This window comes from Camelus ferus, chromosome 7, assembly GCF_009834535.1.
Source record: "Camelus ferus isolate YT-003-E chromosome 7, BCGSAC_Cfer_1.0, whole genome shotgun sequence".
Classification (NCBI taxonomy): domain Eukaryota; kingdom Metazoa; phylum Chordata; class Mammalia; order Artiodactyla; family Camelidae; genus Camelus; species Camelus ferus.
The window spans coordinates 29,321,196-29,344,112 of record NC_045702.1 but is presented as its reverse complement, the minus strand read 5'-3'; the positions used below and the strand labels follow the sequence as shown (position 1 = coordinate 29,344,112).

Genomic DNA, 22,917 nt, shown 5'->3' with positions numbered 1-22,917 from the left:
GCATGTGTGTGTGTTGTGGTGTATATATATATGTGTATATGTGTGTATGCATATATATGTGTTTATGTGTATATGTGTAAAATGTTTGTGTTGTGTGTATATGTATATGTGTGTGTATGTGGAGATGTGTGTGTGTGTGTGCTCACATGCTCTTTTTGAAAAGGAGCCACTGAGTTTTGTGATCTAGCCCTTGTTTAGTTATGAATATTTGGGACATACTTTTAGTTCTTTTTTCTAAATAATATACCAACTTATTAATTCACGAGTCACTCAGTAGATGATCTGATAACCCTGCCAAGGCCACAACAAGAGCCCCTGGGGAAATAAAACCAGCTACACTTCGCTTAAGCCCAGAAGGGCCAGTTTTCACATTTTTGAAGCCAGATAGAGCATAGTTCATCCATCCTTTCTTTTCTTCCCGTCCCCCTCACCCCCCCTGCTTCTTTTACATCCTCTTTCTCTCCTTTTTGCTCATAACTGGGGCCAGTATTTATGAAACACATACACAGGCTAGGCCCTGTGATGAACCTCTGTCGGCATTATCTCATTTAACTCTCATAAGTGCCTATAAAGTAGGTACTATTGTCATCACTGTTTTGGAAATGAGGAAATGGAAGGTCGGGGTGGTTAAGTGAATTGCCCAAGATCACACAGCGAGCAGGTGGCAGGGTCAGGATTTGGAGAAGGCCTGTCCAACTCCAGAGAGGGAGCTCTTGACCGCTGTCATCCTCAGCCTCGTGTCCCGCAGGCCCCAGAAAGCAGGCTCACGTGTAACAGTACATGATCATTGCTTTAGCATATTTCCTGTTCTTGCCTTCATTATTTTATCAAATGAAGAACTTGCAAAGATCCTGACATGCCACTCTTTTGGAGGGGAACTTTTCCTCCAGCACAAGATATGCCTTAGACAATTAAGACATCTAAAGTTGTGGGAGAAAGTGAACAGGGCTGGCTGACATGGTGTTTGTAGCTTACACTGCATTTTTCTTGTACTGATAATTCCTGTCACCTTTTTGAGGAGGGAGGCAGACTGATCACTTTGCAACACCAGGATGCGCATCTCTAAAGCGTGTGTGCTCTCAAGGTGGTTCTAATGTATGTCACTGATGTGACCACGACTGAAGACTCTGGGAAGAGCTGTCTCTAAGCAGAACTTTCTGGTTCGGGGAAGCTCATAGCATCAATTTGATCTCACCAAAATGAAGTGACATAGCTTGATCACTTGCCTAACTGCCCTCCAGACTTCTTTCCAAGATTCTCTAAGCCATTTCCAAAAACCAAATTGATCCTTATGGGTCAAATATTTGCATCATACAATATTTACAAAAGCCTGTGTGGCTAGCTCTGAAAATACTTCAAAAAAGAGAATTTTTAAATGTTTTTGAGTAATGGTCCTAATATTAGTCTCCCAACTTGATGTGTTAAAAGGATGAACACATATTTAGATGCTTCTGATTTAACATGTTTATTTAAAAGATTATTTATATTGTATTAGACTGTTTTCTCTTACTATGCTTTGATTTATTCAGTTTACTTAACAGAAGTGACAAGTTGGAAGCTTTTTCCCCTGACTTCCCTTTGCTTTAGGTTTGTGAAGTGTGCCCAGATGTGCGGCTGGCCTGGGTTCAGATCCCAGGCCCCAGACAGAGTGCCCCACCTTCTAGTATCCTCACACCACGCTGTCATCAGATCATCTACCTAGAGTCTATGTCTGTAAGACTTGGGCCATCTGTACCCAGGGGAAGGTGTGGGTTCCAGCTAGAACCCCACAGGTGTTGTCCTCGCCTGGACTCACACAAGAGCTCACGTATGTGTGGGGAAAAAGGATGAAGAATCAGAGTTTCTATATCCCGTAAGTTTGGGACCACATAACTCACCTTTGGTGGGGCAATGCTGAGGGAACTTTACAGAATCAAGCATCCCATCCCTGGAGCTATAAAATTAATAATGGAGTCAGGGTTCCCAGTGTGAAAACATTTCTGTCTCCACTGACATGCATCTTCCTGACAGCAGAGGAGGACAGAGGGCTTTTGCTAATAGTTCCCAGACCCACAAGTCTGGGACCTGAAGGAAGGGCGCTCTCTCTCCCTCCATGGATGGGCCTGTATCTTTGGAAATTCCTGCCACTCCCGGCTGACAGAGGCCCATATGTTGACCATTAGGGCATAAAGCAAGATTCACTTAAGCCCGTCATCCAATAGGCTGTTTCTCCTCTGGTTGACTTACACGTTGTCATTCACGATGCAGATTTATCGAGGGAAGAAAAGAATGTTAAAAAGCAAATGTTAGACCCCGCACATTCATCTACTTGGAAGGCTTCCCCTTCCTCACACTAAGGTTTGCAAAGCTAAAGTGAGGAAAGGCAATGTCTCTCCACTTATCTCAGAGGATTTTATTCCACATTTTCATAATAAGTAGGAAAGGTTTGACTGGCACAGGAAAGCATGTCCCATTAAAATAGCAAATCCTCTCCTGGAATTAAAGTTGTTGAGGTCCAGCTCTTCAAGGTTTTCCACATCTGGCACTAAGTAGCCTACCCCAGTTTATTTCCCACTGCCCTCTACCTGCACCCTCTGATCAGGCCATCTCCTCGCTGTCCCACCGAAGTGACTTTCTGATGTCACAGCCGTGTAGACTGTTTGCTCATAAGCGTTACTCTCATCTGCTGCACTGGACTTTCCTCTCAGTCCTTTAGATCGAATGTCTTCCCAACCTTCAAGACTCCAGCCTGCTTTGGCACCTTTCACAGAGTGCTCCCTGTCCACTCCTTGCTCATCTCAACCGCCTTCCTAAGTCCTGTAATGTTAGCGCGTCGGGCATTAGGGCTCATATACTCTTGTGAAATGTTTGATGATTTATCTTGCATCTTGCTCCCAAGGACAGAGTTAGGTCTTATATTTCTTCTACATACTGCATAGTGCTCAGGTGGGCAACATGTGTTTCCCGATTTATTAAATATTAAATTAAAAGCAGTATCTTAAAAATTAAGATTAGCCTTCCCTTGCCAAATAAGGGCACACTTCTCCAGGGAGGGGCCACCCAACCCCGCAGGCACTGTGGTGAGAAGAGACTAGCTAAAAGCCTGGTTTCTATTCAAATTATCTCACTTGACAAATAGAGAATATATACAAGAAATGTGGCACATTTTTGAATCATAGAAATTCAACTTAAGAAATTCAACAACTTGAAAGAGTTTGTGGCATCAAGTTCAGGTTCTGTTACTGCAAACTTAGAGTAAAATTAATGAACAAGTCATTCATTCATTCATATATTAAATCATAGGAACCTTAGGAATTTCTAGGTGAAACACATATCTTAAGAGACCAAGAGAATTTGTCCATAACCACCCAACTGGTGATCGGTAGAAGTAGCAATAGGCAGCAAGAGGTAGCACCAAAGTAATAGGTAGCAGAATGCAGGGCTCTTTGTGTGAAATTTGCATATTTTAAAAAGGGGATTTATCACAGCACAAAATAGGTTTCATGAGGACAAATAGATTATTTTAAAGAACCTTAACATTCTTTTGTTTACGACATATTATTATGGTAATTAAAATGCATTTTTACTATTTTCAAAAAAATTAAGGATGTCTGGTAAATTCTTTGTTGTTAGTAGTTAAAATTATGTCAAAGACTTCAAAATAAGAAAAAAATTTTTTCTGAAATTTTCTTTCTTTTTGAAAGAAAAAAATTCTTTTAAAAAATTTTCATAAATTCAATCTGATTGCCATTGTCAATTAATTCAAATTAGGGTACTTTTTAGTGTATCTTAAAAATGTAGAAATTCTAACAATCTATATTCTGAAAAGCAATGTAGATTTACAGATCGTGCTTATAACATAAAATAGCATTGAATGTAAAAAGTATTTTGCTTATGTTAACAATGAAATCAGTTGACCTACCCAGTAATCCCACTGGTAACAGTAAATTTAAAAGGCCCCCAAAGAGTAAAAGAACTGAGTATTTGGTGGTGGCTAAAAGCAACAGATAGAGTCTGCTGGTACATTTATTTGAGACCTTTTTATCTCATCCAGGGAAATGGGCAGCCAGAAATATCTTAAGCTCTGTAAATGCCCCACTAATGCACTTGGATATAGGAAAAATCCATTTAACACTTAACTAAGCTTAAATGGGAATTTTCATAGGCTGTGTATTATAAGGTAATCAGTGATGAGTGAAGATGTGCTTAGTAGTTACCTGTCAAAAAAACCCCAAGTTATTTTTAAGCTATGACACTACACCAGCATGAGAACCCAGCTAATATGATGAGCATATTTTATGTCATTTATAACTTGCCAATCAATTCAGTCCAACATGTGTTTATATCCTAGGTCAGGGGCCCAGTGGTGAACTGACAGTTTAAGTTCCTGCCATCATGGAATCACAATCCAGTGGGACAGACAGGTAACAAAGATTTAAACAAATTAACCAGAACACGTGCTGTAAGTGAAAGAACAAGGCTCTCTGAGATAGTTCGTCGATACATTTTAAGAGGACCTGCTGGTGGGCCAGATATGGAAGTGAGACAGCAGTGTAACAAACAGCTTGTGGGCTTACGGCTTGACTGATGGAGTGGATGGCTGAGCCTTTTCTGAGAAGGGGAAGCCCAAGGAAAGCAGGTTTGGGGAAAAATCAAGGGACAAATCAAGAGTTCAGGCGATAAAAGTGTGAGCCATCTGAGTGGAGCTGTTCAGCAGGGAGTCGGATACAAGAGGAGGAGAGAGGACACAGATGAGATCTGACATCTTGTTTAACGCCATAGCAACGGAGGAGGCCACCCTGGAGAAAGCACAGAGGGACAAAAGAGGAGGGCTCGGGTCGGCCCTGAAGATCTTCAAACTTTATAAGTAGACGAGGAGACACTAGCAACTGAAATTGAGAAATACCAGCTAGCTATTGGGGCAGGAGGAAAATCAGGAGGATGTGGTGTTACAGAGGTCGAGGAAACAGTAGTTTAGGGAGGGACAGGCTAATTGCATTATATACCACTAAAAGTTTGGAATGACAGTCCACCAGAAAGTAATTAATTATACAACATAATCAATGATTATCTATAAAAATAGTGACTTAAAAGCCCACCAATACATTTTTCATATTATTCTCTCCTGTGCTGTCTTAGCACTTTTTAGATATCAGTTCATGAAATTGCTATAATAAATCTCAACACAGAAAGGGATGACTTATTCTTTCATTTCTAAAGTGGCAAATGGAAGGTAAAACCTTGTGATAGAGCAGTGGAGTGAGGACTGAAACTTACGAACACCGCATTCCTGCCCAGGCTGGGGAGCACCCAACCTGTGTCCCACTGCCCGTCACCCACCTGGCTTGTCTGCAAGGACCAGGAGGCCTGTGAAGCCACAAGTGCAAGGACCAAGTCTGTCCACCTCATTTCTGCATTCCTGGGGCTTATTGTACCTTCTGGCATATAGAAGGGACTTAATAAATATTTGTTCCATGAAGACACGAGGGACCTAAGATATCCTGGTGGGAACTGTACGTTTAGTATGAAAATAAGGCCGACCTGCTGCTATTGGCTGACACGTTCCCTTGTTTTTAGTCAAGTCACAGTCACAACGTTCAGAGGTTCTGCAGACCAGACCACACCTCAGGGCAGGTCTGGGACACCAACCTCTGTAAACCATGGTTGGAGGTGTGTTCCCATGGCTACCGAGCTGTTTTCTAAACGTGATTGACGTGGGAAAAAACCTGTGACACCTGAGTGCTTAACATCATTCACAGTCTGCAGCTGTCAGCCAAGCACGGTATCCCCTAATTTTTGAGAAAGTTCACTTTACACAATTTCACTCTTACAAAAGATCTACGTTAGTTCCTGCTTTTGCTAACTGGAAGAAATCCAAAGAGAATTTTTGCTTTTATACAAAAAGGTGAAAAGTGAAAATAGCGTTTAGTGTTTGTTCTTGCAATGAGCTACTTACTGTAGGGGCAGCTCACCCCCTGAGCTGCAAGAGTGGCCCCTTCCCCAGGAACTGCACTCACCATCACAACATCAGGCACTATAGCTTTGAACTGGGTCTGTGAGCATCTGTGCTTTATCTTGATTTATTTTGTGCATCTGTTGCAAGATGTGTCCTACGGTAATCACTTCGCTTTATGCCATTTCGGCTTACAGAAGGTTCATAGGAACGCCCTACTTCCAGACAGTGAGGGAAACCTGCATCGGGCTTTCAGCAACAAGTTAAACAATAGTTGAACTCCATTTGCTTTTTGAACTTGACTGGAGAAGAGGTGAGGATTGCTTGCTTTCTACAGTCGGAGAGGAGACCTCAGGGTGACCTCTGGCCCAGGTCAGGGTTTTTACAAAATAACTAGTGAAAGTGGCCTGTGATTAGGTGCAGACACTTCTCTGGAGAGGACAGCAGCATTCCTGAGTTAGAGATGAACCTATCTCTACCTTAAGGGCTTCTTTGATTTACAGATGCCTGGGGCAATAACCACGGTAGATAACCACAGAACCACCCACCCTAGAAAGCCCAGTTCCTCGACCTGGCCTCCAGTTTGGCCTGCAAAATGTCACATGCACGGCATCACTCGGCTGTACCTACTCCGGGGAGTATTTATAGTTGAACATCAGAGCACTCACCTTCATCAATGGAAGATGAGGGGAAAATGTCTTCTGTGGTGGTTTTTACCATAAGAAAATCTTTCTTAATCAGTTTTTGAGCTTACCATTTCTTAGGAACAATTGAAGACATTAACACCCTTGAAAACTTAAAGGGCTTGTAATTGAAAGGAGCTTCCAGGCAACCTGAGCTCAGTGTGAGTGAAGTCTCTCCGCCTTCCACCTCCTTGCATTGTGGACACCTCATCCCATTACGTTCCATGTCCTCCGGCTGCCTCTTTATTACACAGCCCTGCCAGTCACCACCCTTCCTCCTTACATTTCAGGAATTGAGAAAAGTATAGATTTTTGTTTTGGTTTTTTATTTATTTTGTTTTGTTTACCACTCACAGGCCACGGAATCTTGGGCAAGTTAACTTTTCAGAGCCTCAGTTTCCTTCTCTATAAATGTGGGTGATTGCTATGCGGATTCAGAGAAAATGCACAAAAGACTTGTAGCCCAGGGTCTGATTCTCAGGAGGAATTCACCCAGGGTTCCCATCACCTTTCCTCGCTTGGGGTCTGGCTCTGTCCTCGCCCAGGAATACCCTGGGGTCTTGAATCACCCTTCTGCAATTCTTCTCACCCAAATTCACTAGTCTTGGTATCATTATTTCAGGACTTCACTAACGGCCTGACTTGATGATTTCCGTCAAGCTAAATCCAGTGGGAGCTTTGATGGTAGAAATCATTTCAGTGTGCTACTCACTGAAAGAGGGTTCCAGAAAATACAGGGCTTTAATGTGAAAGAACACCCTCTTACAATGGGTAAGTAAGGGCAGGGTTATGTTTGAGTGACATTTATTTAGAGCTCCTCAAATTTAAAAAAATACTTATTTTCCTTTGTAAGAGATCAAGTATTAAAAAAAAAAAAAAAAGTCTCCCTGGAATTCTTCTTACCTAATACTTACAGAAAAATCAGGAACCTTGGACTACCTAAATCATGGATTTTTCAAATTTTGATGTCTTGCGTTTGAAAAGTATACAGGATGTTGGGAAAAATCCCTGAGATTCTGATTCAATAGGTCTCTGAAGAGGCCCTCACTTTGGAAAATAGTGGACTAGACCTGCAGACTTTACCCACTCCACAAACCAAAATGACAAAACAAGCCAGCTCACTTCAGTCAAATTATGAGCAGATCTAAACAGGAAGCAGGTGCTGACCAGCAAGAGTAAAATCTGCTAATTCCAAATATCTGTTACTTGACAATATTCAACCTGCTCACCACCACTGCTTTTCCAAGTGCTGGCAAGGAGAAGGCGCCCAGTTGAACATTAAATATACACGATACTTTTTAAAAAAGAAAAAAAACCCACAATACAGCAGAGTGAGTGATTTGAGATGTAATCTAAGGAAAAGTTAATATCAATTCTAATGGAGAATGTGAATATATATATATATGTCATTTGATTTAAATTTTATTGCAACCTTCAGACTTATTTTAGAGCCCAGATACCTCTGATGGTAACCTATTTCTAACATGTTCCATTTACCAGAAAACAGGCCCTTCCTGATATAGTGAGATCCTAGTGAAGGGGGAGTCCCCACGGTGATGTCCTCACTCGAGGTACGCATGCTGGGTGCCTCTCTAGCGTAGACCAGAGGATGCTAGAGCTCAGAGGAGGAATGCCACCGAGTTAGATGCAGGAATAGCCCCTTCTCCCAGGTCCCGGACTCTCACATCTCCCTGTCTCCACAATTAGAAGTTACGAGCTACTCCAGGAAGATTCTGAACTGCACAGTTTGACTGACTTGCTAGAGTGCATACTACAGAAGTTTCCAGTAGAAAGTGGCCAGGAGGAAGCCTTGTCTTTACACAGACAAAAGCCCTCAGCAACTACACGGGTTGAAGGAGGCTGTCTCGAGGCAAATCTGCATCTCATATGCGTGCTGGTTGTACATGCTATTTGTCCAAATATGAACAGTGAAAAAATACTGTCACCATTCCAAACTTTTTTCTACATCTCAAACATCCTGAATCATATTTTCACTAAAACAACCATCTGATAGTCAACAGAATTAAAAAGAAATACTGCAGATTTTCATGGATGACTTTGGCATTTTCCCAGGCTTAGCTAAAAAGGGCATTAAATATAGTTCGCACAATTTATGAATGATCTAGGAACCTTAGCGAAAATCTGATCTGAAACAATGGAACTGGCTACTTAAAAAAAATAAGATAACAAGATGGCTCCTGGTTAATCAATACCAAGCCAGAACCAAATTTATATCTTTTTCAGTCAGATAAATAAGCTAAAATGAGCCTAAAGTAGAACAGAAATAAAATAAGAGAGTGAATAAAGGATATAGCCCCCCTCAGAAAGTCCCCACCTGCAGCGGGGTGCCTCGTGGCTGGTGCATTTGGAAGTGGAGTAAAATGGTTACACGGGTGGAGAGACTCAGGTTCAAGTCCCTGCTCTACCTCTTACCAATCAAGAGTCCTTGGGCGAAATCCATAACCTGTCTGTCAGAGCCTCAGTCTCCTCTCCCACTGGGTGAGATAATAACATACCCACACTATTCACTGAGAGAATGTAGCTCAAGCCCTAACATGTGGCAGGTCCTGCAGCTATGTCTGCTATTTTAGGATCAAGAAACAGAACTGTGCTCTAATACAGGAAGTAGGGAGAGCAAAGTGTGCAAAACTAACTTAGTATCCCGAAGAGACAGCAAGGATCAGAGCCAGCACCTCCTCTGTGGGGAAGGGAAAGTGAGGTCTTTATTTCAGTGACTACCTAGGAGGTAGTTCAATGTCATAAGCGTAACTGTTTGCTACACTGTGCAAAGTGCTTCAGTTCAAACAACCAGAGAAGACATCCTAGGTCAGCAAGTCCTCTTACATTTGAAATGAGGTTTCTGCTTCCCTGGGCCTTCCACAGACACGCCCTGGGAGAAAGGTAGGGCTGAGCTAAAGTGTCTGGGTCAGGAGCACAGGCCGTAGGGTCAGACAGCTGGATGCCGGTCCCCTCCAAGAACAACGAGATCTGAAGCTGGTGATTCACTTTTCTCATCCATACAATTGGGATGATGATACCTAGGGCTGCTTATCTGCTCTCAAAAAATCAGATGCGAATTTGGTTCTTGGTGGGTGTTGATCAACCAGGAACCACCCTCTTCTTAATCATTTTTTTCCTTTCTTTTCTTTTCTTTCTTTCTTTCCTTTTTTTTTTTTTTTTTCAGTAATCAGTTCCAGTGGACTGATGTCATAGGGCGGCTCTAAGGATTAAATAAGACCATGTGTGCAATGATCTTAGCCCAGTACCTGGCACACAGGAGGCGATACGTAGTTCCTAAAATGACCCTGATGTTGTCGCCCCAATGTCTGTCTGAGGAGCCTGATGTTAAGCAACTAGTTGATGGCAGTGAGGGACCCAGGCCTCTGGGACAGTCCTGTATCGACACCCAGGTTTCTTGGGGATTCTGCTGAAACTCTGGCTTGACAGGTAGGATGACTTGTTAGAGGTCCCCAAGCATGTGAGGAATGCAGCAGGGCACAGCATCTGGCCCTTTCGCTCAGCAGTTATTAATCCAGAGGCTGCATGTACAGACTCGCTCCAGTGCTGCAAAGAACTAGCTCATCAAACCGGGAAGGGAATTCAACCACTCGGGGACAAAGAAGAGGCTCTGGACATCTTGCGACAGTCCCTGGTAATCCTGCCTCTTAGTCAACCCTATGTTAGGAGCTGCTGATCTCTGCACTGTTTTACTGGTTCCTTTGCAATTACTTTGGAATGAAAAACAAACTCAGAATTTGAATTCGAGGATGTTTTTCCTGGTAATGAATTCCCTTGCCTTCTGCTAAGTCTGAGAAGTTGGCTTGAGCCAAGTTGGCTGTGGGCTCTCCATCACCTCCTATCCACTGAGACTTGTACTCATTCTGATTTTGTACCGGAGTCTTTGCACAGACTGTGCTAAGCCTGGAGTTCAGTGCTAACCAGGAGGGGTGAGAGGCGGAGAAAAGCACAGGGATAAAGCCCTCAGGTGGCAACAGCTGTGCTGAGGCTGACGGAGCTGCTCTCTGAGTGAGTTCAGGACAGAGAAGGTACCGTAGGCAAGGGAAGGGTGTGGCTTTAATAAACGAAGTGCCTCTTACGCAGCCCTCATCCACTGCTCACTGACAGCTGAGCCAGTGGGGATGAATTCTTGCTTTCAAGTATTTGGCAACTTCTGAGCACACTGGAAAGAGCAAGGGAGTGTGAAGTATGGCGGATTTCAGAACAGGGCTAACTGAAAGCCCTGGGACCCCCTTCCTCAGCCACAGAGGTGGGATTTAAAGGGGAAGATACATTGCAAAGCTGTCCTCTCAGCGACAGGATCACAGGGAAGGTGCTGGTTGTGTACCTCAGTCCACTAATTAGAATTCTGTCCAGGCTAAAGAATTTTGCTAATCTGCACATTTTAACTTTTTGCCATGTACATTCTTGTTGGGCTCCCATTTCTCCAGAATCTGTACGTTATCAACTGGTTCCTCCAGTTGCTTAGAAGAACTCTCTGTGCACTTTGAATATGAATTATAAAGAACTTGAGCTTTGAACCTGAAGGCAGTAGGCTGCACTTATAAGATTGGCAGGCAAAAAATACCAAACTGCATGTAAATTGTGGCGTGCTGATTGTTAGAAGAATTAGGGGCTGTGAATAAAGTATTTTGAACTTACCTGCATCTCGGTCCTTGATACAGTAGTCTGGAGAATTCTCAAAATACACGAGGTCATTTTTCGTCGGCTTTTTAAACCTCTTGTTAGCCACAGTGAAACCAGTGCCATCCTGGTTCATGACGACCTGGATGGCCCCGTTGTACTTCCTCCAGAGATAATCGCCCGTTTTCCTGAAGTCGGCCATGGCCAGCCAGCAGGTCCTCAGAGTACATGAGCCGCTCACGCCGTGACACTTGCACTCCTGCTTTAAGAATCGCTTTACAGCCTGTGGGAGAAGATGGGCAAGTTCAGTGGAGGTGGATTCCAGGGCGTGACACGTTGCCACTACTTTCCTTACCTCTGAGCAATCAAGAAGTGACTGAAGACCCAGGATCCTGGGACTCAGGACTGGGAGATGTGGGGGGGATACTTGCAGGTCCCTTCAGCCACACCACACTGACTGCAGCAGGTGGGGCAGCGAGCGGAGAGTGGAGGGGTGAACCCTGCCTCCCTATGAATGTAACAAAAGCCTCACTAATTTGAATTTACTGGGGTGCAGGGCCAGTTTGAAGAGTGAGGGAGTGAATTAGATTATTTTCTAAATAAATATAACTGTACTATATTGAAAATGTATACTATTAGTCAAATTAACAAAGTAATTGCTAAGCCCGTTTTCTTTCCATACACCATTAGTAGTGGTCATTCCTATGTTTGAGGTGCTTTCCCTGTTCCAGGCATTGTGCTAATGCTTTCTACACTCTCTCTTGATTTATTTGTTTTGCAGATGATTGAGGATCAAGAATTGCAGAGGTTAAAGCACTTGTCCAAGGTTACCTAGCTGGTATAGGACAGTCAGGGTACACTGGAAAGTCAGTTGGTGACCCCAAGAGTGACATTAAATTTGGGAGATTATCACTCAACTCTGGCCAAGTTATTCAGCTTAGATGACGGGGCTGAGCTTGCATTATTCTTTCGTAGAAAGCAAGCAAAGGCAAGTGGGACAACCCCCTCTTGGCTAACTCCTAGCACAGGGACACCTTTTGCTTGGGCTGTGAGCATTGGACAGGGAACGGCTCCCATGGACCCTGGAGCTGTCCAGAGAAACTCCTGCTTTTTGGTTGTGGGACTAGCCAGCAGACCTGTGCCATCCTCAAAGCGATTTTGTGAGTTATCTCACGCAGGGCCAATTCTCCTTGGCTCCCCTAAGTGAAGAGAGTTCTTGGCACTCATGGTCCTCACCAGCAAACTGAGCTGCTGTTCCTCCCATTTCACGAATGAGGAAACAAAGGATCAAGGAAGTAAGATGATCAAGATCCTGGGCTAGGGTGTGGAATGGCCAGATGCAAACCCAGACTCTGACGTCTTTCCAACTCACAGGATGTGCAAATAAATGGACTTCTCTAAAGTATTTTCTAGAGCATATAGTCTAACTAAAAACCTCCCCATGTTCCCTTTTTCTTATGATTCACTACTTTCACAAGGGTCATTTTTCCTAGCCAACAGTTAAAATTACTCTCTTGTTCAGGCAATCAGTTTTCCAAATTATTAAAATTTTAAAAAAGGTTTTTGTTGCTCATAGATCACAACCGACAATTAGGGGATCCCCACTGTGACACTCAGGAAGGCTATGGGGGAGACCAGCCTTGAAGGTCTCACCAAGTCTGCACCTTTGGTCCTTGGCTTGGTCTCGGAGCAGTGGAGGAGAAACCTGCCTTCTGAGGACCCCCATCCTCTCCATCAGCATGTCCAAGACAGAGGGTATCTGGGGTGGGGGATGTAGGCAGAGGGAGCAGTGACCCCTCTCGACGACATTACCCAAGGTGGTACCAGGAACAAAATTCTTAGGTAACACACTGAGAGAAATATTTCTAAGAACATGGAGGTGGTATTTTGAATCCTTCTCTGCCCACTCCCTGAGATTCCGGTATAGCTGGTCTGGGTGTGGGATACAGGTGGATGGCTCCAGCCCGTAGCCCAGGTGGGGCTCCCTGCAGCACCAGCACCCTCCCCACTAGAAATCAATATTCCAGGCTGCCTCTCCCTCCCCAGGGCCTCACTTGGGATAACTTTGTCCTGGTTTTGCCTCTTCCACAGACTCAGTTTCCAACCAACGCTAGAGGAGAACCAAGTGTATGGAAATGTTCATCGTTCCAGAAAGTCGGTCCCACAAGTAAGTCACTCTAGAGCTGAAAGGAGCCAAGACAGCATGGTGGCTCCATGGCTGTGAATTCACTCATCTCCTTCCGGGATTGGGTCTTGGTACCACACGTCTCCTGCTCTGCCCGCCATGGAGGACTGTGCTCTGTTACATTTAAAATCTGTCCTCTTAGCATGAACCAGCTTTGCGAGGAGAAGGACAGAGAAGGAAGCAGAAGGAATGTCATTTGTTTGGTTCTCCAGGTCGCAGGGATCTGAGCATCTTTAGAATGAATTGCTTTTCTAGAATGACACTCCTCCATGTGCCGCACCCTGCCCCTGTATCTACATCCCAGGTGTTTGGTATGAGGCTCACCAGGGCAACCTGGACAGCAGGCCTCTGCCACAGCCACACCCCTAGGAGGGCCCTCTTAACCCCTCACTCCACCCCATTTGGGTCACCCATCCAGGAGCTTTCCATCCTAAGATCTCAGCGGAGCCACACAGAAATCACTCCATGCCAAGTGCTTGGGAACGGACTATGAATGCTCATTCCTCAAAGCTTTTTCCTTTAAAGGCTGGGTTATTTACATAAGTAACTTTTCTAGCTTTAGAAATAACAGGAACTATTACTTCCGTCTCTTTGTAATACTAAATTTCCAGGTTGCAAAGTTCAAAGTTGGTATTTTTATATGGTTAACTGAAGGGTTTGCACATTAACTTAAAATTGGATCTTAAAAATACGCCTTATGAATCCTTATAAACACATGTGGCAGTGGTACACCCTGTGGATCATCATTGTGGCTCACTGTTGAATGGCGGCGGCCATGCCCCTCTTCCTCCCTACATTTTGTTCATACTTTGGGCAGCCACATTCTTCAAAAGTGGCCTGCCTCTCTCTGACCCCAAGCAGCCCTAATCAATAGTGCTCATTTCCTTGTCCGGCCACTGATTTTTTTCAGCAGAGGGCACATGGTGAGTCAATTTGGGGCCAATATGATGTTAAGAGTAATATGTCGAGGGACCTGTAAGAAGGTTTCTTGTATGTATAACTGAATCACTTTGCTGTGCACCTGAAACCAGCAAGACATTGTAAATCAACTATAAGTCAAATAAACTAAAGAAAAAGAAATATAGTAAAAAAGAACATGAAAAAAATTTTTTTAAAGAGGCGATACTCCCTTTCTGTCTCTGGATACAGGTTTCTGCAGCAGTGCCCTTGGGACGTGAGGCAGCCAATGCAGGACAAGCAACACGCTGCAGACCGCAGTCTTGGAAGAGAAGAACCGGGTTCTGGAGGGTGTTGCCGCACTGCTTGAATGGACCCATCTTGGCCCTGCCCTGCCTCCAGACTTCTTGTGATCCAAGACGTTAAGTTTTCCATGTTATTTAGTGTTCCCAGGGTCTGTTACTTATAACAAAGTCTTTCCACTGGAACTATGGTCAGTTCTTGATTGTGGGTTAATCACAGAGTAAGAAATGGGATGGAGAAACTCACAATGAGGATTCCTGGTCTAGAAAAATACCAACATTCAAATGTTATAAAGCATTATAATAATAACCCCCACATATTGAGTACTGTACTATGTGCCAGGATCTGCACATTATCTTATCTAACTGCCACAATTAGATAAAGCGGTTTCTTATTCCCATTCTGCAGGGCTCAGTGAGGAAAGTAAAATCCCCAGAGTCCCCCAGCTAGACAGAGGCAGACTCAGATGTGAATCAGATTTGTCTCATTCCCAGATCTGTGCTCTTCCTAAAAACCCATTTAAAATCTTCACTCGATCTCATTATGCTTTTCTCAAATTTTGATTTGTGCATACTTTACTTCTCTCCATTCTTTTGAGTAAATCAAGAATTAAATGTAAAAAAAAAAGACAAACAAATTTAAAAAGAGTTAAATGGATAATATTCTAAATCTATTATAATGAGGGGGAAAAGGTAGAGAGAGAAATAGGGAGGATTTCCATTGCATCTTCTAAACTGTCCTCAAAATTTATTCAACAGGCCATTCACAGAAGAAATACGAAGTCCTAACAAAGAGACAGAAAGATGTTCAACCTCACAGTAATCAGAGAAATGAAAACTGAAACAAGGCAACACCATTTTTTATTTTGCCTAGCAGATTAGCAAATGGTAAAAAGATTAATAACGTGATGATATTTGGTGTTGGTAAGAGTATGGGAAGGGGATGCTTTAACAAACTTGGTGCAAGAATAAATTGATAACACCATTTAATTGGAGAGCATTTTTGCAATACCTGTCAGAATTTTAAATGTACGTATCCTTTGACCTTGGTGATTCCACTCTGAAAATATTTGCACAAGTTTTGAAGGATGCATATCCACATGGATGTTCACTGCAGCATAATTAGCTATAGTGAAGTATTAGGAAAAAACCCAAATGACATTAACAGGACAATATTAAGCAAATTACGGTGTGGGCTTAATAAAGGAATATGATGTGGTCTATGAATATGAGGTAGATCATATTCTTAGATCATATCTTACAGGCATAAAAAATATCAAATGAAAAGCAAAATGCAGAATGTGTGTGGCATGAGCCACTTTTTAAAGGCCTGCGTTTGTGGGCACACACGGAGAAGTAAGGGAAAGAATGTTCCTACGTAATCTGGTTGAAGTCTGAGGGGCTGCACGATCTGGAAGGAGGGAGAAAGTCACACAACTCCGCGGAGTAAAAAGACCAGGAATTTGGGGGTTGTTCCCCGGCACCTAGGGAGAGCAGAGCAGTGGTTCTCCGGGCTGCACATTAAAATCACCTGGAGAGCGTTTCTACCACAGAGACGCTGGACTCTCCCGTGGCTGCACATACCAAACCCGCGCTGGGGGTGGGGCCCAGCCCTCACGGCACTTCCGGTCTTAGCGCTTCTAGTACGCCGCCAGCATAAGAATCGCGTCCAAACCCGGGAAAGCAGGGGAGGAAAGAAGCCTGGGCACCACTGCCAGAATTCGGGGTCCATAGAGGCCCGGAGCAGGTGAGAGATTCCCGTGGAGGGGCGGTCGTACACCGCTAGGAACAGGGATATCTGTTCACTGAATTAGCAGTTGTGTCTCCAGAACGTTCTAACATCCAGGGAAAATTTGCCAAAGCAGCCATAGTGCTGCTCTGAGGGGCATGAAAGATGGGGGCGACCAGCGGAGTAAAAGCCAAGCGCTTTCAGAGGGTCAGGTTGCGGTGGAGGGTCCTCGCCGAAGGGACGCCCCGCGGGGGCTCGGGAGGCGCGGGGTGAGGGGCTGGTGGACTTCCCACGGAAGCCACTGGTGGAGCTGCTGCAGACCTTTTTCTTTGCACCGTGAAAGGAGTAAGCGAAACAGGCTGCTAGACAGTCTGGGGCTTTCTGTGTGAGTTTTTTTTTTTAATTATTGCTTTCAATTTTTAAAATTAAATATGTGCACATGATTTTTAGAAGTCAAATAGTCCAGAGAAGAGACTGAAAAGCGGTAGCCCTCTGCTGGACCCTCTTCTCTGCTCTCCCTCCCAGGCTGCACAGCACAACCCCAGAGTGGTCTCTTCTAACGCATTCCGTTCTTCTGGTGGTGCCCTACATGCCTATACAACCAGTTCTGTCCTGGCCGACTGCCAACTTCGTGCGAAATGGAGAAAGGCATCCCATCCTCAAGACAGTTTATGGACATTCCCTTAATAATTAAACAGATCTCCAGTGACCATGCCCAGAATGGAGCCCCCTGGAGGGGTGCAATGAAAAGTCCGCACAACTGAGTGTGGCAGCTTAGTATGTCACCCTTTATTGACCTACCAACCAACATTAGATAGTTCCTCATAGGTTTCTTATTATGGAGGATGAGAACCTCACTGCCCTCAGCCCAGCTCCCAACATGGTTCTACATGGTTCTGGTGAATCTGTGCAACTTCAAGGAGCAACCTGCCACTTCTTGTGCCCAAGGTCACTGGTGTTCCCTCTTATGAGATATTTGCAGCCCTGCCCATTTCCTCCCCTCCTACTTCTCAGTCTCTGTCCACAGCACCTGTCCTTTTATAGAGACAAAGATGAGAACATTAAAGTTCTGTTTTGTAACTATAGTTATGTCTCGTATAGTATAGCTAGACACTGATTCTTAAAAACTGGGAACAGTAAACATCAATGTTATCCAGTTAACCGCACATCTAAAGACTGGGCCAGGTCTGCATTTTATAATCTCTGATCCAACAGCACAACTGCTGTGCCAATGAAGGATGTGGCTGGAGCAAAGTCTGGCGTTTTCTCATTTTACTTGCTTCCAGGTGCATTTACTGTAACTGAATGTCTTCCACTCTCAGACTCGCTCCACCTGTTCCTTCACTTGTCCACCTTCCTGGTGGGGGGGGGGATACATTCCATGGCCCTCCATCCTCTTAGTGCAACAGGAAACAGCTGGATTGTGCCCTCCTAGCCTGGACACGCTGCTCTGCTAGATGCCGTGCTTTCTCTTTTTTGGGTCCATCCCTTCTCATTGCTGCAGTCCCTTCTTGAGTAGCTCCTTCAGGGTCCACGGGAGATACGTTTTTGAATCTTGTGTATTAAGATGTCTTTATTCAGTCTTCACACTTGGCTAACTAGTTTGGCTGATTATAGAATTCTGGGTTGGAAATGATTTTCCCTCAAAACTGAAGGTCATGCTCCACAGTCTTTGGCTTCTAGTGTTATAGGCAGAAAGTCTGATGTCTGGCTGATTCCCTGACAACTGATTTTTGTGTTCATTTCACATTTTTTCCCTCTACATGAGAGGCTCTAGAAACTTTCCCTTATCCTCGATGTTCTGAAATATCACAATGATGGATTTAGGATTTTTTGAAAAGTTAGTCCTGCTCAGCCCTCAGTGGGCCTTTTCAACCTGGAAACTCCTGTCATTCAGCACTGAGATGTTCTCTTCATATGTTCCTCTCTCCACACTTTTTTTTTTTTTGTTCTTTATGGAGTTCTGTTTAGTCAGATGTGGGACCTTCTGAATCAATCCTCCATGTCTCTTACATTTTCTCTTTTATAGTTTTAATACTTTCTTCCTTGAAGAAGAAATTCCATGAGAGTAACACTCCTGGCTCTCTCTGTCTCCTTACTCATTTCTCCCCGGGGGGAGGACAAAGTGACTTGTCCAGCTGGTGAGTTTAGAGGAAGGAGCAGGGCTTGTGTGCCTGGGCGCCTTCTCTTTGGGCATCTGCCAGCCTGTGGAGAAGATGAGTTACAATCAGTTCCCACCCTCCAGCATGGGGCTTCCTGCAGGGCCCCGGTGCGCAGCCGGGGACAGGGTGAGTAAGTCTGCCCAGCTCAGGGTGGAGGGCCAGGAAGCACTTCAGAGCTTCCAAGCTGCATTGTCCAGTGCAGCCTTTTTTTCAGTAGCATCACAGATGTTGTTACTCCTTCTGTCCACTTCCCTGGTCCATTATTTCAGTTGGTTTCAAACTCGTGTGGGAAAGAGGGGTGATGTTGATGGTTCTCCTTAAACTCCATTTGTCTTTTAGGCTTTTGGTTGTACTTTCTGGGCGATTTCTTTGACTTTCTCTTCCAAGTTCTTTCTTGTTCTCTAATGGTCACTTTTTCAATTAAATTGAAATTAACTTAAAGCATCAATTCTTGTTGTTTATGGGTATTAATATCTTCTTGGATCTCTGCAAGGAGACTAATTAGGCTTTTAAAAAATTCTCTTCTCATTCCTGACTTTTTCCTTTTTTGCTAATTAAATTAATCAAATATATGATAATCCTTGGACAGTCTCTTGATATTTAAGAATGAAGTTATAAAAAGGTATTTAGGAACTCTGGGCTTGTGGACCAGGGGTTTGCTTTCTGGTGAGTAGGTAGGACACTGGCTATTCTGGAGATTCTGACTCCAGAAAGCCTGGAAGTTTACACGCTAGTCTTCCTGGAGTTCTGCTTAGGGATGGAGGGGAGGGGTTGGGGTTCTTTATGCCCCCAGTGGGTTTTTCAGTTAATCCCAACTTTCAGGCCTATGCTTCTCTCCAGTGCTCAATTGTATCTGAAATTTCCTCAGAGCATCTGGGTTTCCACATTGGCTGTTGCCTCATCTACTCTGTCTTTCCCACCATCGGCTTTTATTCGTCTAGACTGAGGCTTCTCCATCCTGCTTTATCAGTTACAGTTTCTTCATTTGCTTTCCACTTTCCAAAAATGTGTTGAGCTCTCTCATGTCTTTGACCATTCTCTTTATTATTGATTTAAACCACCTTTATTCCATGACTATAACTTTAATGAGGTTTGAGGGAGGAAGAGGTGTAATAGTATATGTTCTGTTCACAACCCTGAGTCAGTCTGTGCTTTGAAATGTTCTAGAAGGAGACAAGGATTGTGAGGGGAGGAAATGTTCTCATTTTATGATACACACGTCTACACTCAATTTGTTACTTTTGCTTGTGTGAGTGTTATTTTTACAACAGAAAGAACATGAGAAAGAATTAGTGACTTGCTGTCTCTCCCCAGTGTGTGATGTTGAGAGCTTCTTACAAAAACTTAGGCCACAGCCTATGACACACTTAAGTCCTATTTTCTGTTTTGTCTCTTAAATCTTTTCTTAAGGGTACTCATTCTACTTCCTTCTTTGATTCTTGATGCAGGCCGCTGTCCAGGTTCCATTTTCAGCCTTCTTAAGCTCCTCTTTGCACAGTCTCACAGCCCTCAAGGCTTTTTTTTCTTTAATTGAAGTATAGTTGATTTATAATGTTAGTTTCTGGTGTACAGCATAGTGGTTCAGATATATGTATATTTCCTTTTCCTAGTTTCTTCATTATAGGCTATTAAAAGATATTGAATATTGTTCCCTGTGCTTTTTATATCACCAAGGTGGCCAGCACAGTTCTTCAACTTCCATTTCTCACCATTTGCTTAATTCCGTCACTAATTACTCTGTGGCATCTCGTCACTAAATCCTTGCTCATTTGACATGACTACTTTAAAAAAAAGGCAAATAAATTTGACTGCTAAGGACAGCAGTACTCTTTTGGCATTTAGTCTCACAGATACCATTCTTAGCTTAGTATGTAACTTTTTCAGTAAAAAAAATCTTCAGTAAGCTCATTGCTTCACTGCTAAAATCTTAGATTTTTGATGGCCATTAAATCTTTGATTTTGAGTATTTAAGCCTTCAGGTACACAGAGGCTATTTTCCATCCTTAGAATATAAGAAACTTATAAATATTCTATATCACAGAGTCAGAGTCTGTTTAAAAAAAAGTTATGGAAGAAGGAAATACATGCATTGTACAGGGTAGAACAATCTATTTTATATTTATCTATCCCAACATATGGTCAGAGCATAATAACAAGATAAAACATTCATTAGGATCTTACCATATGTTAAGCCATGCTAAACACTTCATTGTCACTATTTTATTCAATCCCCACAAGCATACACGGCATATACTATGTTCATTCCCATTTTACAGGTGAGAATATTGAGACACCTAGACACTGAGGTCTTGCCCTACGTCTCATAGGCAGTGTGGCTGAGGCAGGATGTACCCCACTCCTGTCTGACACCAGGTCGACATCTTAAACCACTCTGCCAGGGATTCGTATGAACCCCTGGGGGGTTCACATTCTCTGGGTTCAGTAGGTTCTACAAAAGTTTTTACATTTAGTGTTTGCTCATCTAATTAGTGCTTGCACATCTAATTAGTCTACAAAGAATTATTTTGCCAGTTTTAAAGACAAGCTTCTCTGAAGGAAAGTGAAATTTTAGTTTTTTAACTCAGCTTTTCCGGAGACTGAGCCCAAGCAATGCCAAGGTGTCTTTCTAAGAATTCTTTGCAAAACATGAGAATTTGGGGCAGGGGCAGAGGTACCTGCATTTTGCTAAATTTATGGCCCCTGTGTTGTACCATATTGATTCTCTTTCTATCAGAAAAAGGGAAGTCTACCTTATACTGTGTGAAATGTATGCAAACTTACCCACTGACCTTGCCTTAGAACTCGTACTTAGAATTTATTTTAGGTCCTTAATATGCTGTGTTTCAACTAAATTATTGAGTTAAACTGGAGGCTTCCAAGAAGTGTTAGTACTTCACTCTTTAGTTGGGTGTGTGCCACAAAGCAACTACCATATTTTGGGTCCTATATCAGTTTTCCTGAGGGAAACACACATTAAAAACATATTATTTAATTTTCAGATGCTGGCTTAAAGCCAAGTGCATTTATTAACAATTAAATCCCTTTGACAGGTCCACATCTCTAAGAGTTACTGAAAACCAGAGCAATGGATCTTTCAAATATACATGCTCTGGAACTAGGAAAACAAGGAATATGTATTAGCAAACTGGGCAGTTGATTTGCTTATGCAATCCTTTATTAACTTAAATAAGACGTGACTTCTTGAGCACTGTCAGTCTTTAAAAACAGTGACTGTGGGTGGGCTTAGCTAGGAAATATAAAGTGTGGAATTTATATTTGTGGAATTCAAGAACATTACCATTGACTAACGATATACATATATAATAATTCGTATTGACTAATGAGGTCAGTCTAAAAAACATTTTATATGAATAATACAACTTTACCTGGAACTGTAATAATTTTGGTGAGAGTTAGGCTCTACTTTGGGACTTTAATTCTGGTTAGTTTTTGATTCATACACAATAAAAGATCGACAGTATCAAGCACATACTATTTTGGGGTCCAACAAGACATAGGTGAGGCTGGCAGAACTGATCTAATTTCTCAAAATGCATTTAACTTTATGAACTGATGAGACCACTCAGAAAATAAATATGTACTAAGTGAAAGTTGTGCTTCGTAAAGATGTTCGACATTATTGAAGTGAGGGTAAGGATGAATAGGAGGTTAAAGCAGTCTGGCTCCATAGTCAGTTCAGTTTTATCATTTCCTTTTCTATTGATATTCCTTCCTTTTTGAGATTGATTTCTTTTTAATTACATCCAGTTCTCTTGGTTCAGGCCCATTATGTACTATTTATCTTAAGTGGCATCAGAGGATCTATTCTCTATTCTTGGAAGTCTTTATTAGGCCCTAAATTTACTTGCCTGTAAGGCTGTGCTTACATCTTGTACAATATCCATTTCTGTTGACTTTGGGGGTGACTCCTGTAGATGGAACTTGGAAGTATCTGCTTTGCACCGGCACCCTAGTGGGGTGAGCTCAAGGGCAGGCCCCACACTCTAGAGCACTGACCTCGAGTGATGCTGGACTAGGAACTCTGGATCCTCTCACCCTCCAAACTTCTCACATACAAAATAGAGGGTATTGAAATATAGAATAGAATATAGAATCCAGGAGGCCAAGTTAAGTTTGAATTTCAGCTAGCAAATAAATTCAACTTGTTTCCTAATTCCAGCCACCCTGTTACAGACCTTCATCTCTTCAGATGCAAAATATGGAGAATAATGGTATCTACCTCTTAGGCTTGCTTAAAACCTGGTGCATGTGTGTATTTATTTTAGGTAGCAGTCCTTGTTAGGTAACCTGTCCACGGTCATGCTCAAGTATTAGAACCAGTGTTCTGATTCCAGAGGCACAGCCTCCATATTGCCTCAGTCAAGA

The 22,917-nt window shown here is 43.0% G+C and overlaps 2 protein-coding genes across 6 annotated transcripts in view; one reads left to right on the top strand and one right to left on the bottom strand.

Annotated features, from left to right (window-relative positions):
* ST7 (suppression of tumorigenicity 7) overlaps positions 1-15,721 on the top strand; it is a 283,140-nt gene extending 267,419 nt beyond the window's left edge. For 2 of the 5 annotated variants that reach the window (XM_032483629.1, XM_032483637.1), the window contains 3 exons: positions 4,331-4,403; positions 13,348-13,423; positions 14,591-15,721. The gene's annotated coding sequence lies outside the window, so the exon portion shown is untranslated. The remainder of the gene's footprint in view (positions 1-4,330; positions 4,404-13,347; positions 13,424-14,590) is intronic. The other 3 variants (XM_032483634.1, XM_032483630.1, XM_032483631.1) reach the window with 3 other exon arrangements.
* WNT2 (Wnt family member 2) overlaps positions 1-22,917 on the bottom strand; it is a 41,621-nt gene that overhangs the window by 4,566 nt on the left and 14,138 nt on the right. Inside the window, exon 4 of the mRNA XM_032483639.1 lies at positions 11,275-11,539. Within this exon, the coding sequence (XP_032339530.1) occupies positions 11,275-11,539 (265 nt within the window). The remainder of the gene's footprint in view (positions 1-11,274; positions 11,540-22,917) is intronic.